This window comes from Symphalangus syndactylus, chromosome X (assembly GCF_028878055.3).
Source record: "Symphalangus syndactylus isolate Jambi chromosome X, NHGRI_mSymSyn1-v2.1_pri, whole genome shotgun sequence".
Classification (NCBI taxonomy): Eukaryota; Metazoa; Chordata; class Mammalia; order Primates; family Hylobatidae; genus Symphalangus; species Symphalangus syndactylus.
The window spans coordinates 32799977-32815085 of NC_072447.2; the positions used below are offsets into that span (position 1 = coordinate 32799977).

Sequence of the window (15109 nt, forward strand, 5' to 3'; positions counted from 1 at the left end):
TTTTTAGTAGAGATGAGGTCTTGCTATGTTGCCCAGGCTGGTCTCCAGCTCATCAGCTCAAGCAATCCTCCCCGCTCAGCCTTCCAAAGTGCTGGGATTACCAGTATGAGCCACTGCCCCCAGCCTTTTTGAACTTTTTTGATCATGGACCCCTCACAGTAAGTTTTGTGAGAATGGACCAAGCATATTTATTTATTTACAGCTAATACTGCTGAACTCATTTATTGTGTACATGATCAAATATACATGGAAATAGAAAAGTTAATAAGATTAAGAAAATAGATAAAAATATGAGTTCTGATGTTTTGCTTTCTGCTCTCCAGCAGATCTCTGTGCATCTGCTGTGGGGAAGCTACCCCAGTTTTGGAGACTACTAGGGGTTAGGAAGTGGTGATTGGGTGTGATTGCTTACCAGTGGCCCCAGCATCAGGAGGCTAGCTCAGAGTCAAAAGAGCTGGGAGGCCAGCCCTGTCTGAGCTTCCCCGCTTTGGTGCTACAGGGCTTTGAGGTATCAGGAGCCACAAGCAGACACCTTAAGTACCCACCATCAAATAGATCTGCACATGCCACTGTTTTCTTAGTCTCCTCTCCAGTCCAGCTGCTTTGCCTCGATTCTAGCATACTCCTCAGGGTACGTCATGATCAATAATGGGAGCTGCCCATTAGAACTACTTTGCCTTGGCAGAAATTGGAACTGTGGCCAGCTCCAGGAAGCTTGTGAAATAGGAGAGGCTTGCCTGCAATGCCCTCTCTCCCTTGAGAGGTAGCCAGGCTTCTCCATTCTCCTCTGTCTTTCCATAGTTCGCTATTGCCATGGACTAACTAAATGTCCTGGGTTGGGATCCCTCAGAAGCAGAGCCTGAGATAAACATTTGAGAGCAAGTTTATTTGGAAGGCAGGAGCAAAGAAAGTACAGCAGTGGGGAAGTGAGAAAGGAAGGGAAGGCAATCAAGAGAGATTAAGTCCCGCCTGAAGAGGTGGAAAGGGCAGCCATTTTTCAATCTTAACATCCGGGCACCTTTCTCTATGTAATTGCAGCATTATCATTAGGAAAGAAGTTCATTTTGATTTCTAGTTCCCCTCTCTCATTTCACACCCTAGTTAAGTACTGTGGAATATGCATAGCTATGAGAACCCCCTCTTCCCACCTCTTTTCCTCTGGCTGATGCCTGGTCAGTCATCAGGTCTCGGCCCGTGCATCACTTCTAGGAAGCCTTCCCTCATCCCCCTTTCTGAGATAGGGCTCTTTCTCTGCGCCCCTGGAGTGTCTCATACCTGTTTTATTAGATATTTTATCATACCGTATTGCTTTCATTTATTCATGTAATAGATATTTATTATGTGCCTGGCACTGTTTTAAGTACCTGGTATGTATATTTCAATATCCAATCATGTGTATTTTTTTTTCTCTGCCATTTGTGTCTCTGTGCCTCAGCAGCACCTGCTACATAGGAGGTGCTTGCCACATAGGAGGTTTAAAACTGTTAACATCACTCTGCCCATCATTTTTTCTTTTTTCAGGCTGGGAGAACACATCCCTGGTCAGCTGTAGGAAAGCCAGAGAGCATTTGAGAAGAGGCTGAAGCTTGAATTTTGCAAACACACAAGGTGCTGACTCAGGCAGTAGAGTGTAATGATTATAATAAGCAGGGGTTCTAGAGCCAAAGTGCCTGGGTTCAACTCCCAGTTCTGCCCCTCATTTGCTGTTTGACTTTAGGCTCCAATTCCTAATGGGTGAAGAGGGATCATAATAGTATATACCTCAGAGGATGGTGTGTGGATTAAGTAAGATTAACATATGTAAAATTTAAAAGTACCTAGAGCGTGGTCAGTGCTCAATAGATATTATCATTATTGTGATTTATTCACTTACATCAGTGTTGGTTCATTTAACAATTGGAGGTTGACCATAAGACCCCTTTGGTGCTCACAGTAACATTTCAGTGTTCTTTCTACAATGGAAAAATACAATGAAGTTGTTCATTTAAAGCAAATTCTGAGTTTTCAACAAATCACATAAAGGGCACAGCCAATCCAATTCGTGGTCCAGGGGCTAGCCATTAAAATAACAACCTAAATCATGAGTTTTTTTCCCTGCTTTCCTTTCTTTCTGTGGTTAAACAAATATTTGGTGAGTACCTCTTTTGCACTCAGTAATGAGTAGGTTTAAAACTGAGGGTGTGGCCAGTCGCAGTGGCTCACACCTGTAATCCCAGCACTTTGGGAGGCCAAGGCAGATCACCCGAGGCCAGGAGTTCGACACCAGCCTGGCCAACGTGGTGAAACCTCGTCTCTACTAAAAATACAAAAATTAGCTGGGTGTGGTGGTGTACACCTGTAATCCCAGCTCCTCGGGAGGCAGAGGCAGGAGAATCACTTAAGCCTGGGAGGCAGAGGTTGCAGTGAGCCCAGAATGCACCACTACACAGCCTGGGTGACAGAGTGAGACTCTGTCTCAAAAATAAGAAAACACACACACAACTGGGGATGACAAGAGGAATGAAATAGATCCTTTCCCTTTAGGATTTCACATGTAAAAGGGCAAATTACAGCACACTTTGAGCAGCTCTATAATTGGACGCACACATGGCTTTGAGAGCCAGAAGACAGAGTGACTAATTCCCCTTTGGTGATTCAGGAAAGGCTTCACACAGAGGAGGTGACATTGGAACAACTGTATCTAGACATAGCCATAATTTAATGGCTGAGGATTAAATAGGCATTTGGTTGGGAGAGCCAGCTGTATAGCTACATTGTCCACTATTTTTTTGGAGCCTGAGTAATTATGCTATCATTTACAATTTGTGTAGCAGCCTCATCAGGTCCTACTCTTGGCATCCCCACCATGGAAACCTGAGTGATTGTATTGCCTCATAATGAGGCCCTCTGGTGATGTTAATATACTAATAGGACAGAAGCCCAGAGCCACCTCGCCAGTTATTTTTCAAGTAACTCCATCCGATTAAATGGCAAACTAGGTAACCACTTTACTAGATCTCCTGTGGCTCTCAATTGTAGAAAGGAATTGAGCTAAAGAGCAGCTTGGGTGGGGTTCTGAAATGTTTATGGCTGGAGTCCTGTAAATTTTAGCTGGCAAAGCCTAAGACCAGTAAGCTTGAAAACACATATGCTGTGTCACCAGCTAGGAAGAGTTTGCCAGGGAAACAGCTAGCGGCGCAGCCACGGTCAGTATAAGACTCTGTGAACAAGACCACCACTAGATTGCCTTGAACATAGCAGAACTGTGGCTGCTGGCATCCATTACTGCCATGGGCACTTTGAATTTTCAAGTATGTCTTTCTCCTCCCCCAAACTCAGCAACATTACAGGCCAACTTTCCTTTCCCTTTCTGCTGATGAAGGGAGGTAATTCTCCCTTCACAGGTAGGTTCTCCAATAAGGAGCTACTGAACAGCTGGTGGAGTATAAATGTCTTATAACCCGGTGGCTGCTCCCTTAAACCCACACCTTTCTAGAACCAAGGAATAATGTTTAGTTTTTCCACTTCTCTTAATTGTACCAGGTTAATGTAACGTTTTCTAAAAATTATCCTCAGTTTACCTAAAGAATGCTTTTCTGCTCTTATTTACTGAGATTCTCTTTTCTATTTTGTATTGATGGCAGATTATTTATGCACACAATAGCCAGGTCCTGCCCATGCGGAGCCTGGTCCCTTTGGAAGCAGTCACGTGGCCGCTGACTTTGCAGCCCATTACTTGAGTGCATCTCCAGGCCAGGAACAGAGCAGGGTTGGGGCAGAGAGCTGTGCTCACGGCCAGCACGTTGTCTCCCAGATTCGTGGCTCTGGGCTCGCCTTCCTGGCTGAAAGGCAAAGCAGCCTGGCCCTGTTCTAGTTATTTCTTTGTGTATGAGTGTGTATATATGTTTGTTTATTTAAGCAAGAGCTCTCTGCAGAGTGGGGTGTGTGTGTGTTTGTGTGGGGTGCTTCAGAGAGAGCTGAAATTGTACCTCTTTTCTTTCAGACCTCTGCATTTCCCCAGAGAGAAGGTTTTTTTCTCGTCTTCATTTCCTTTGAAACACCTGGAGTGAGGAAAAACCTCTACATTGGCCAAGCAGAAGAAACAGGTAATATGTTTGTTTATTCTTAGGCATTTGGGGCAAGCAGAAGTCTACATCATAAACATATATCATGTGGCAATGGAACAGGGAATGTGTACTCCTTGGAATATATCTTACTGCTTTGCAATTTCTCGGAATGATTGTTCTCAAAAATGCTGGTTGTAAATCAGTTGCCGTCAGTTGAAGAAGATGTACAGATGACTTGGCAATCTGAAGGATTGTGGCCTATTTCAAATGAACTTGATATTTGGAAAATCTCCACAGTCACTTGGATTGACAGCTAGAAAATGAGGGAAGGGATCCTTCAAGAAACCCTTCTAGGTCCCCTCAGGGAGTATTCTCCAAACTCCACTGCACACCTTCATATTTAGAAACCTTCCTTTAGTTCCCTTGGCTTCTTGTCGTCTTAGAGGTTTCCAGCTATCTGTAAGAATGGAACCAGAATTCCTTACAGTGTTCAAAATTCTCTTTAGTGATTTAGTTCTTATGCGAACTGGTCAGATTGGATCCTGAAACCAAGGCATAGCCTTTTAGTGGGCAGACATTTTTGTTCTTTAATGATTAAACAGAGCGAGTCTTCAGTTCTGCCACTAATCAGCTATGCCAGGGAGTATGTTATCTGAGTCTCAGTTTTTTTCATCTGTAACATGGGGATGACGATACTACCTTGAAAGTTTGCTGTGAGAGTGAACTGAAATAATAGAAATAAAGCACCCGCTATGCTGGGTAAATAGTAGTCCCTTAATAAATAGTAGTAATTTTAGCTACTATTATGATTACTGGTATAGCATTCTTTCAGATCTTAGAGCTCTCAAGGGAAAAGAGCCCATTGCTTTGCAACTCTTAAATTATCCCAGAACCTGTAGGTACCCAAAGGGTTTAGTCTTTGGGAGGCCCCAGACAAAGCATTCTGAAGAAAGAGACTTGAACAAACACGGTGGGTTCCCACCCATGCATGGCCCCTCCTAACTCATCAGCTAAAAACAGTTGGTCTTTGTTCAGGCTAGTTTTTTCCCACCACTCAGTCCTCAGTACAAGTCAGTAAGATATGCATTATTATCACTGTTTTCTTATGAGGAAACTGAGGTACAGGGGAATTAATGACTAAAAATTCAAACTCCTGTTGTCTGACTTCTAAACCCAAGGCTCCACTGGGCCAGCATTAGGCAGTTAGGAACAATAGTTCTTGAGATGCTTTACTTCAAAAGGGCCCCTTGCTAGCCTCTTTGGGAAATAGTAGTCAGCTCTTTCTGAGAGATTCACAATGTATGTTCGTATATTAAATGCTCTGAGAAGTCCTGCAGTAAAGAAACCTGTCCAACTCTACATCCCCTGAACTTATTATGCAGTGGTAGGACCTTTATTTTGGCCTTAGTCCTAGAATAATAAACCACATAGAACTATTCTTCCACAAACACACTTTGGAAAACCTGACACCAGGCCAAGCTGTTTCCTGATTCCAATCATGTCTGATATACCAGCAGACACTTTCAAACACCTTCTGATGGTCAGTATAGTTTCCTCCCTTTTCTTATCCTCTCATGTGGCGAGACCCAGGAAGAATCACCAGCTTGGTCTTACAGACCTCCCCTTACTCATTTAAGACCCCAGACATAAGTAATTGCTCCACTGTTCTACTGGAAAGGTAGTGATGGAAGGGACCTCTCTGGCACGGACTGCCAGGGACTCCTCTGCCTCACCCTATGCCTCTTCATTATATTTAGGCCACAGACATCAGGCTATAAAACCTCTGTGGCAATGAATACCAAGCAGAATGCAATAGGGTGAGCCTGATGAGGCATCTGTTCTCCATGCTAGCACAATCTAAGGGGGAAGAATTACACCTGCCTACTTCACTCCCACTGTGGTGGTTGGGGGTGGGGGTAGAGGGTGTTGGTATCAGTTGAATGACTGTGGGTTCCAGGTTTTCAGGACTAGAGCTAAAGCCAATTTCTTGCTAAAGCCAACATCTCTAGGAAAAGCTGAATGCTAGCATAGAAAACTACGAAACTGACATCTAGAATGCCAGAGAGGGTCGCGTCAGGGTGGCTGAGCCAAGGTGTGGAAGTGGGATGGAGATGAGCTTAGAAATCAAATCACCTTAAGAATGAACAAGAACAACTCGGGCAGGCTGGGCTAGTGGTTGGAGGGTGCTTGGTGGCGAAGGTTAGTTTGTCCCCACGGCCTGCATTTTGTTCTTTCCTTGTATTTTCAGCATTGGAAGTGAAAGATTAGCATGAAAAAAACTGAAAATTATCAGTTCCACCCACTCACCCCCAACACACACACAGTAAAAACCTTTTAGCGGAAGGCTTTCCTTTTGCAAATTATAAGTGAGTGCCAGTGATGAGTCATTATTTCATGTTTACTCTTTAAAACCATCCTTGGTATATATTAGAAGGGACAGCAGCAATGGGCAAGTTTCAAGCTGTTTTTTTTGCCAAGATCCACCCAGGGGCTCGTGTTATCCACTAGGACATTCTTGGGCGTTTGTGAACCCCGTGGAAGCCCCCCACCTCTTTGAGCCTGAGAACCCTTTTCAGGCCTCAGGGAACCACTTCTTCAGAGACTTCTTTAATCCACTTAAATGCTAACAGAGGGTGGGAAATGGTAGAAGCTTAGATTTTACAAAGTCATGGAAAATCCCCAATCATTTTTATCAGCTTTATGTCAGAGATGTCCTCAAAGGCGCACGCACTGCTTACAAACTCACTTCCCTCTCTCCTGGAAGTCTAGGTGGGGCAGTACATGGGAGGGGTAAGTGGCACCTTGCTTTAACCAGCTCATATTTTGGTGAGAATGAAAAAGAACTGACTTTTTTTGTAACCTATTACCTGAGAGAAAAACAGTTAAAAATAGATTGATAATAATTATTTAATAATGTAAAAATTATAATAGCCAATTTTTTCTAATGGATAATCAAAAAATTCTAGAACAATCATCACGTCTTTCCATCATGATTTTAAAACTTTCTTTAAAAATGATGTATAAGCACTACCCCTTTCTGATTTAATAAAATGCTTTTGTATAATTGAATAGCACCTACCTGTGCACAAAATGATGGATTAATAATGACTTTTAGCAACTAAATTTTTAAAGGACTCTGGCCTAGAAATATTGATTCCTTTGTTCATTCATTCATTCATTTAGCATTATCCAACATCTGCAATGTGAAAGGCACCATATAGGTGCCAGAGATTCAAGGGCTATTTAGGAAGTTGCCCATGGGGCTAATAGTCTAACAGAAATATACTCAAGTTTGATGCTTTTTAGTTTCTTACTGAATCTTTTATATGAAATTGTGTTTGCTGTGGATCAGCTGAGGGGTGACTGAAAACGAAATGCCTCTGGAGAGATATTGAGACAGTGCTTTTTTTTTTTCTGGAAAAAGAAAATCAAAATTGAAATATATCAATCAGTCCAATCAGTGTTTATGGCCTACTAAATGCTCAATTCTTTTGTTTCCCTGTTTTCTTTTTTAAATTAAAAAACATACTTTTTTTTTTTTTTTTTTTTTTTAAGTCAGGGTTTCACTCTGTCACCCAGGCTGGAGTGCAGTGGTGCGATCACGTCTCGCTGCATCCTTGACCTCCCAGCCTCAGGTGATCCTCCCACCTCAGCCTCCCGAGTAGCTGGGACTACAGATGTGCACCACCACGCCTGGCTAATTTTTTGTATTTTTTGGTAGAGATGGGGTCTCCCTATGTTGCCCAGGCTGGTCTCGAACTCCTGGGCTCAAAGGATCCGTCTGCCTCAGGCTCCCAAAGTGCTAGGATTATGAGTGAGAGCCACTGCGCCCAGCCCCAATTCTTATGTCTTCATAAAAAGGGGTAGAACAAATAGCATGAGGATGGAGCGAAGCCCAAGGGAGATTTGGATACTGTTGGAAAATAGTGTTTCTCCAACTGAGTTATGGGTATTGCTTGCATCAAAGTTCCCAGCACGGTGCACTTTAAATGTGTATTCCAAGGCCTTGGACTTTTGAATCTGATTATTGTTAGTAAAGCCTGGGAATGTGCATCCTCTCACTCCCAGTAAGTCTTGTGAGCACTCGAGTTGGAGAGTACTGATCTAGGCACCTGGAGAATGTCACCAGGACTAGATGAATTCCTAGATGAACAGTGCCCCAATTTCAAAAATGAGAAAAGAATATATGCTAGAAGCCACAGACTCATTGGCTTGATATGATCTCTGGAAAAATTCAGCTTGAAATAGATGGAGCCAAAGCATTTCTAGGAAAATGTGATCATCACGATGCAGCACCATGGGTTTACTAAAAAACCGTCTCTATTACAGATTGTCAAACTTTGTTGTGTATTAGAATCTGGAAAACTGAAAAAAATCTTGATGCCTCATCCCCCACCCAGTACCAATTACATCCAATTATCTGGGGGTGGGACTTGGGCATCAGTATTTTTTAAACCCCAAGAGATTCTGACTTAATGAGGTGCAGGTTGAGTACTGGGAGTTTGAACAGCTCCCCAGGTGACACTCATATGCAACGAAGTATGACAAGCACAGGTCTATATGACATGGGACAAGTTGCTTAACTTCCTTGCACTTTGTGTAAATACTAGGTAATTTTAAAGGTCTCTCTCACCTTGAAACTTCTATGATTTTGTTATTAAAAATCTTGCCAAATTGATTTCCTCCCTTTCTTCCTCCTCTGCCCTTCCTTCCTTTTCTCCTCCTCCTTCCCTCTCTCTTCTTTTGCTGGAATAAGCTGGAATGTCAAAGTATCAAAATATATACATATCATCATTTTATTAAAATATTTGGTAAAATTTTCCAGGCTGTCTCACAGATAAATGAGAGTTATGATAGGTGAGTTTACCAGCTAACTGAACAAATGTGCGCAGCGAGTATGAAGGTAACGGATCTGTGGTGAACCTGGAGGATGGTTTGGAGTGGGATGCCACAGGGCTCATCCTGCCCGTGGATCTGACCTTGTTAATGTTCTTTAGCCATGATGTAGATAAGGAAGACACGAAAGAACTGCCTATCAAATTTGGAAATCGAGCCAAGCACGGTGGCTCGTGCCTGTAATCCCAGCACTTTGGGAGGCTGAGGTGGGCACGTTGCTTGAGGCCAGGAGTTTGAGACCAACTTGGGCAACATGGTGAGACCCCATGTCTACAAAAAAAGTACAAAAATTAACTGGGCATGGTGGCACATGCCTGTAGTTCCAGCTGCTCAGGAGGCTGAGGTAGGAGAATCACTTGAGCCCGGGAGGTGGAGGCTGCAGTGAGTCATGGTTGCACCACTGCACTCCAGCCTGGGTGACAGAGCAAGACCTTGTCTCAAAAAATAAATAAAAATTTGGAAATAACCCAAAGTTTAGGAAGGCTAATTAATTCAATACATAAAATAATCAGGTTCACCTCTGGTCAGAAAATCTGTTTACTAAGCTTATTGTTATTTTCAAAACATTGCCATAGTTCAAATATTTTGCTTATTTTAGTTTTCCCTTTCTTCAGTCGAGTTGTAATTTTGAAGCTTTTGGTGTAGTACTAATGGAAAGATAGATATGTCAGTTGTTTGCTGACTTTGTTCTGTCAAGAAATGCAAATGGGGCTGGGCAAGATGGCTCACACCTGTGATCCCAGCACTTTGGGAGCACAAGGTCGGAGGATCTCTTGAGCCCAGGAGTTTGAGACCAGCCTCGGCAACATAGGGAGACCCTGTCTCTACAAAAAAAATAAAATTAGCCGGGTGTCACGACACATGCTTGGGAGGTTAAGGCTGCAGTGAGCCGTGTTTGTGCCACTACACTCCATCCTGGGTGACAGAGTGAAACTCTGTCTGAAAAAAAAAAAAAAAGGAATGCAAATATATTAGATCAGGTTGGTTTGGAGCATCACAAAATAAAGGAAACATCACCCTAAAAAGTAACATGACAGTATACTCTGGAAAGGGATTTTGTTGAAAACTCCCATGAAGTGATTATGGGAATCAGGGAGCTCATGAGAAGGACTATAGAACACAAGGTTAGACTCCAGAGGGGCCTCAGCAGTGCCCAGAGAGCTTGTTTAAAAGGGCACTCTTGGCCGGGCACGGTGGCTCATGCCTGTAATCCCAGCACTTTGGGAGGCCGAGGCAGGTGGATCACCTGAGGTCAGGAGTTCGAGACCATCCTGGCCAACACAGCAAAACCCCGTCTCCAATACAAAAAATTAGCCAGGTGTGGTGGCGCATGCCTGTAGTCCCAGCTACTAGGGAGGCTGAGGCGGGAAGATCACCTGAGCCTGGGAGGTCGAGGCTGCAGTGAGCTGTGATCACACCACTGCACTCCAGCCTGGGTGATAGAGCGAGACTCCATCTCAAAAAATAAAATAAATAAAAGGACACTCTCACAGATTACAATTCCTAAATTTGGGGGAAGGTTTCGAGCCTCCTTTTTTTTTTTTTTTTTTTTTTTTTGAGATGGAGTCTCACTTTGTCGCCCAGGCTAGAGTACAGTGGTGTGATCTCAGCTCACTGCAACCTCCGCCTCCCGAGTTCAAGTGATTCTCCTGCCTCAGCCTCCTGAGTAGCTGGGATTACAGACGTGCGCCACCATACCTGGCTAATTTTTGTACTTTTAGTAGAGACGGGGTTTCGCCATGTTGGCCAGGCTGGTCTCGAACTCCTGACCTCGTAATCCGCCCGCCTCGGCCTCCCAAAGTGCTGGGATTGCAGGCGTGAGCCACCGCGACCGGCTGCCTCCTTTTTTTTAAAACAAATGTTCCCAACTTATTCCGCGAAATACTGTCAAAGAACTCACTTTGAATTTCAGCATAGCTGTTTAAATATGTTGTTTTTGTCTCATAGTCAACTTCCAATTTGTGTTTTTAAAAGCCTAGATAGGTTGAATTACTTTGAGCTGAAAACCAAAACAGTTAATTATGTCAGCTCCTCCACATCCCATTCCCCATATTTAAATTAGAAAATCGTATACTCTCATATTTCGATTTTTCTTTTCATTTTGAGTGTTCTATTTTATACAGAGCTGGATGTGACCTAGACATGGAGAAACTCATTTATGTCTAGCAGAGAAGCAGCCTATAGCTGCTCTGTAGCTGCTGCTGTGTTTTGGAAAATAAGCCAGGATTAGATTATGTCTGATCACTTTCCACATCACATGATGAACAGCGATTCAGAAGAAGCGTAAAATGAATCCTGCTGAGCAGCCCCTCAGCTACCATGTGGTTAACTGGCGGTTTCCTTCCCTCCCTCCTGTGTGTTCCTCATTAGAATCTGTGACTGAAGAGGATCGGCTAAGAGTGGTTCCTCGCAGCTTAAAGGGAGGCACTTTTCACACTCTGTCTTAAAATCAGAAGTTGAATTCATGAACACATATGATTTAGATAGAAGTCATGGGATGCAGCAGTTCTTCAGTGAAAACCAGGAGATCTGAGACATGTGAGTACTGGGAATGTGCCTGTGGTTATGAATGAAAAGGGGAAAATGAGCTGCCCTCACCCTCTTCTCCTTTCTCATTTACTCCCACGATGCTCAAGCTGCCCTGTGTGATTTGCACAAGGCATCGTTAGAGTAGCATAGGAAACTACATTTAGGAAGATGCAGCTTTGAATTTATGAAGTACCATAAAGTATTGTCTTAGAGATATTTTATGATTGATTTAATTTCAGTTGATAATGTACCAATATAAAATCTCAATTTAAAACTCAGTGGCAGCGAACAAGAAAGACAGTGTAATTTATATGTGTTTCTTCAATACTTTTATAAATAGCTATATCCCTACTTTTGTGACATTTAGTAGCATCATTGAATTTTTATTGGATTTTATAACTCAATGATCGCATTATTTCTATATCTATTCAACACAGAACTTCATGAGATTTGCATCACGTTTTAAAAATATTCTAGGAGAATTGAGACAATGCTAGATCATCTGTTTCCAAAAAGTGTATTATTTCTAAATAGATGGCATGCCTTTCTGTACCCCCATATAATTAGAAGCTTAAATATTCACTTTGTTTATTTTGTACTGAGGTTCTTTCTCATGGCTATTGACATCTAGCTGAAACAAACTTGAGCATTTAAGAGAGAGAGTTTCCAATAAGCAAATTAAAATAAAAACAAGTAAATAAGCTAGGACAATTTATGAGTAATTTTCTCTTAAACTCCACTTCTTTGATGTCTAGGTTATAGGTAGTTCCCCCAACTTCTATTCCACATCTTGCCTTTGGAAGTTTATTCAGGCTTAAGGTGGAGAGTTTAGGATGCACAGTGCGCTATACTAATTAGCGTGGGATGTTTTCCTTTGGGAATCAAATGTTATTCTCCTACCCAGCTGACTTGTGCTGATGATGTAGGAAACTCATCGCTGAAAGTAGGAAGGGACATAGGAGGTGTACTAACTCTTTCAAATCTTTAAGCATGTCATGAAATAAATCTTTCAAAAGCTCCATCTGAACCCTACTGCTGTAGTAGACATTTATTAGCAGAGAGTAAAAAGAAATTATATTTTTATATCTAGGATTACTCACAGTTCTTTAAATTTAGCCAAATTTCTTAGGTTAAAAAAAAAAAGCCAAGTCCAACTTGTAAAAACAAATTATCTCTCTTTTTGAAATACTTTTCAACTTTTAAAACATTGCATGTAAGTGGAAATATTAGCTTAGATTTTTGGATTGCTTTTTCTTTCAAATACCTGTGATTTATTGAGGTGAAATTCACATAACATAAAATTAGCCATTGTCAAGTGAACAACTCAGCAGCAGTTGGTACATTCACAGTGTCGTGCAACCACAACCCCTATGTACTTCCGAGACATTTCCAACACTCCAAAGTAAAACCCCTTATCCATTAAGCACTTTCTGTCTCCTCTCAGCCCCTGGCAACCACAAATCTATATTCAGTCTCTACGGATTTATCTATTCTGGACATTTCATGTAAATGGAGTCATACATTATGTGACCTTTTGTGTCTGGCTTTGTCCATGTTGTAGCATGTATCAGTACTTTATTCCTTTTTATTGTGGAATAATACTTCATTGTATGAATATACCACATTGTATTTATCCATTCATCAATTGATAGACATTTGATTGTTTCAGCTTTTTTTTTTTTTTTTTTTTTGAGACAGAGTCTTGCTGTGTCCCCCAGGCTGGAGTGCAGTGGGGCGATCTCGGCTCACTTCAACCTCTGCCTCCCATGTTCAAGCGATTCTCCTACCTCAGCCTCCAGAGTAGCTGGGATTACAGGCACACACCACCATGCCTGGCTAATTTTTGTATTTTTGGTAGACACAGGGTTTTACCATGTTGGCCAGGCTGGTCTCGAACTCCTGACCTCAGGTGATCTGCCCGCCTCGGCCTCCCAAAGTGCTGGGATTACAGGCGTGAGCCACTGTGCCCGACCTGTTTCAGCTTTTTGACTGTTTTGAACAATGCTGCTGTGAACATATGTTTTTTGTTCTCTTGGGTGTATACCTAGAAGTGGAATTGCTGGGTCATACAGTAGCTTTATGTTTAACATTTTGAGAAATTTCCAAGCTGTTTTTCCAAGTGACTGCACCATTCTACATTCCTACCAGCAGTGTATAAGGGTTTCAATTTCTCCACGTTTTCAGCAATAGTTGTTATTGTCTGTCCTTTTGATTTTAGTCATCCTAGTGGGTATGAAGTGGTATCACACCGTGGTTTTCATTTGTATTTCCATAATGACTAATGACATTGAGCATCTTTTCATGTGTTTATTGGCTATTTGTATATCTTCTTTGGAGAAATGTCTATTCAGATCATTTACCCATTTTTAATTGAATTATTTATTTTTATATTGTTGTAAGAGAAATTTATATATTCTAGATACAAGTTTCCTATCAAATATGTGATTTGCAAATATTTTCTCTCATTCATTGAATTATCTTCATACTTTCTTAATGGTGTTCTTTGAAGCACAAAAGTTTTTAATTTTGATGAAGTTCACTTTATTTTTTCTTTGGTTGCTTATGCTTTTGGTGTCATATCTAAGAATCCATTCCCAAGTCCAAAAAGATTTATGCTCGTGTCTTACTTTAAGAGTTCTTTAACAACTCAACAAGAAAAGAAAAATAACCCCATTAAAAAGTGGGCAAAGGTCACGAACAGACAGTTTTTGAAAAGAAGGCATACAAATGGCCAAGAAACATACGAAAAAAATGCTCAACATCACTAATCATCAGATAAATGCAAATTGAAACCATAATGAGATACCATCTTACATACCAGTCAGCATGGCTATTACTAAAAAGTCAAAAAATAAGAGATGTAGGCGAGGATGTAGGGAAAAGGGAATGTTTATCACTGCTGGTGGGAATGTAAATTAGTACAACCTCTGTGGAAAACATTATGGAGATTTCTCAAAGAACTAAAAATAGAACTACCAAACTACCATTTCATCCAGCAATCCCACCACGGAGTCTACCCAAAGGAAGTCATTATATCAAATAGATACCTGCACACTTATGTTTACCACAGCACTATTCACAATAGCAAAGATATGGAAACACCATAAGTGTTTTTCAATGGATGATTGGATAAAGAAAATGTGTGGTGTATGTATATGTATGTGTGTGTATATATATATGTGTGTGTGTGTGTGTGTGTGTATATGTGTGTATATATACGTATATATATGTATGTGTGTGTTTATATATATATATATATATATATATATATATATATATATATATATATCTGCCATGGAATACTACTCAGCCATAAAAAAGAATGAAATCATGTCTTTTGCAGCAACATGGATGGAACAAGAAGCCATTATCCTAAGTGAAATTACTCAAAAACAGAAAGTCAAATACCCCATGTTCTCACTTAAAAGTGGGAGCTAAATAATGTATACATATGGGCATCCAGAATAGAATAACAGACACTGGAGACTCAGAAAGCTGGGAGGGTGGGAGGGGGTGAGGTATGAGAAATTACCTAATGAGTACAATGTATGCTACTTGGGTAATGGTTACACTAAAAGCCCAGACTTCATTATACATGTAACAAAATTGCACTCATACCCCCTAAATGTATATATTTT

General features: G+C 41.4%; 1 protein-coding gene across 18 annotated transcripts in view; it reads left to right on the plus strand.

Moving 5' to 3' along the window:
- The window catches only part of PPEF1 (protein phosphatase with EF-hand domain 1), a 151589-nt gene that overhangs the window by 20578 nt on the left and 115902 nt on the right, over positions 1-15109 (plus strand). For 17 of the 18 annotated variants that reach the window (XM_063635001.1, XM_063634996.1, XM_063634995.1 and 14 more), the window contains 3 exons: positions 1522-1608; positions 3983-4085; positions 11313-11480. In XM_063635001.1, the coding sequence (XP_063491071.1) occupies positions 11435-11480 (46 nt within the window). In that variant the 5' untranslated portion in view covers positions 1522-1608; positions 3983-4085; positions 11313-11434. The remainder of the gene's footprint in view (positions 1-1521; positions 1609-3982; positions 4086-11312; positions 11481-15109) is intronic. The other variant, XM_063634994.1, reaches the window with a different exon arrangement.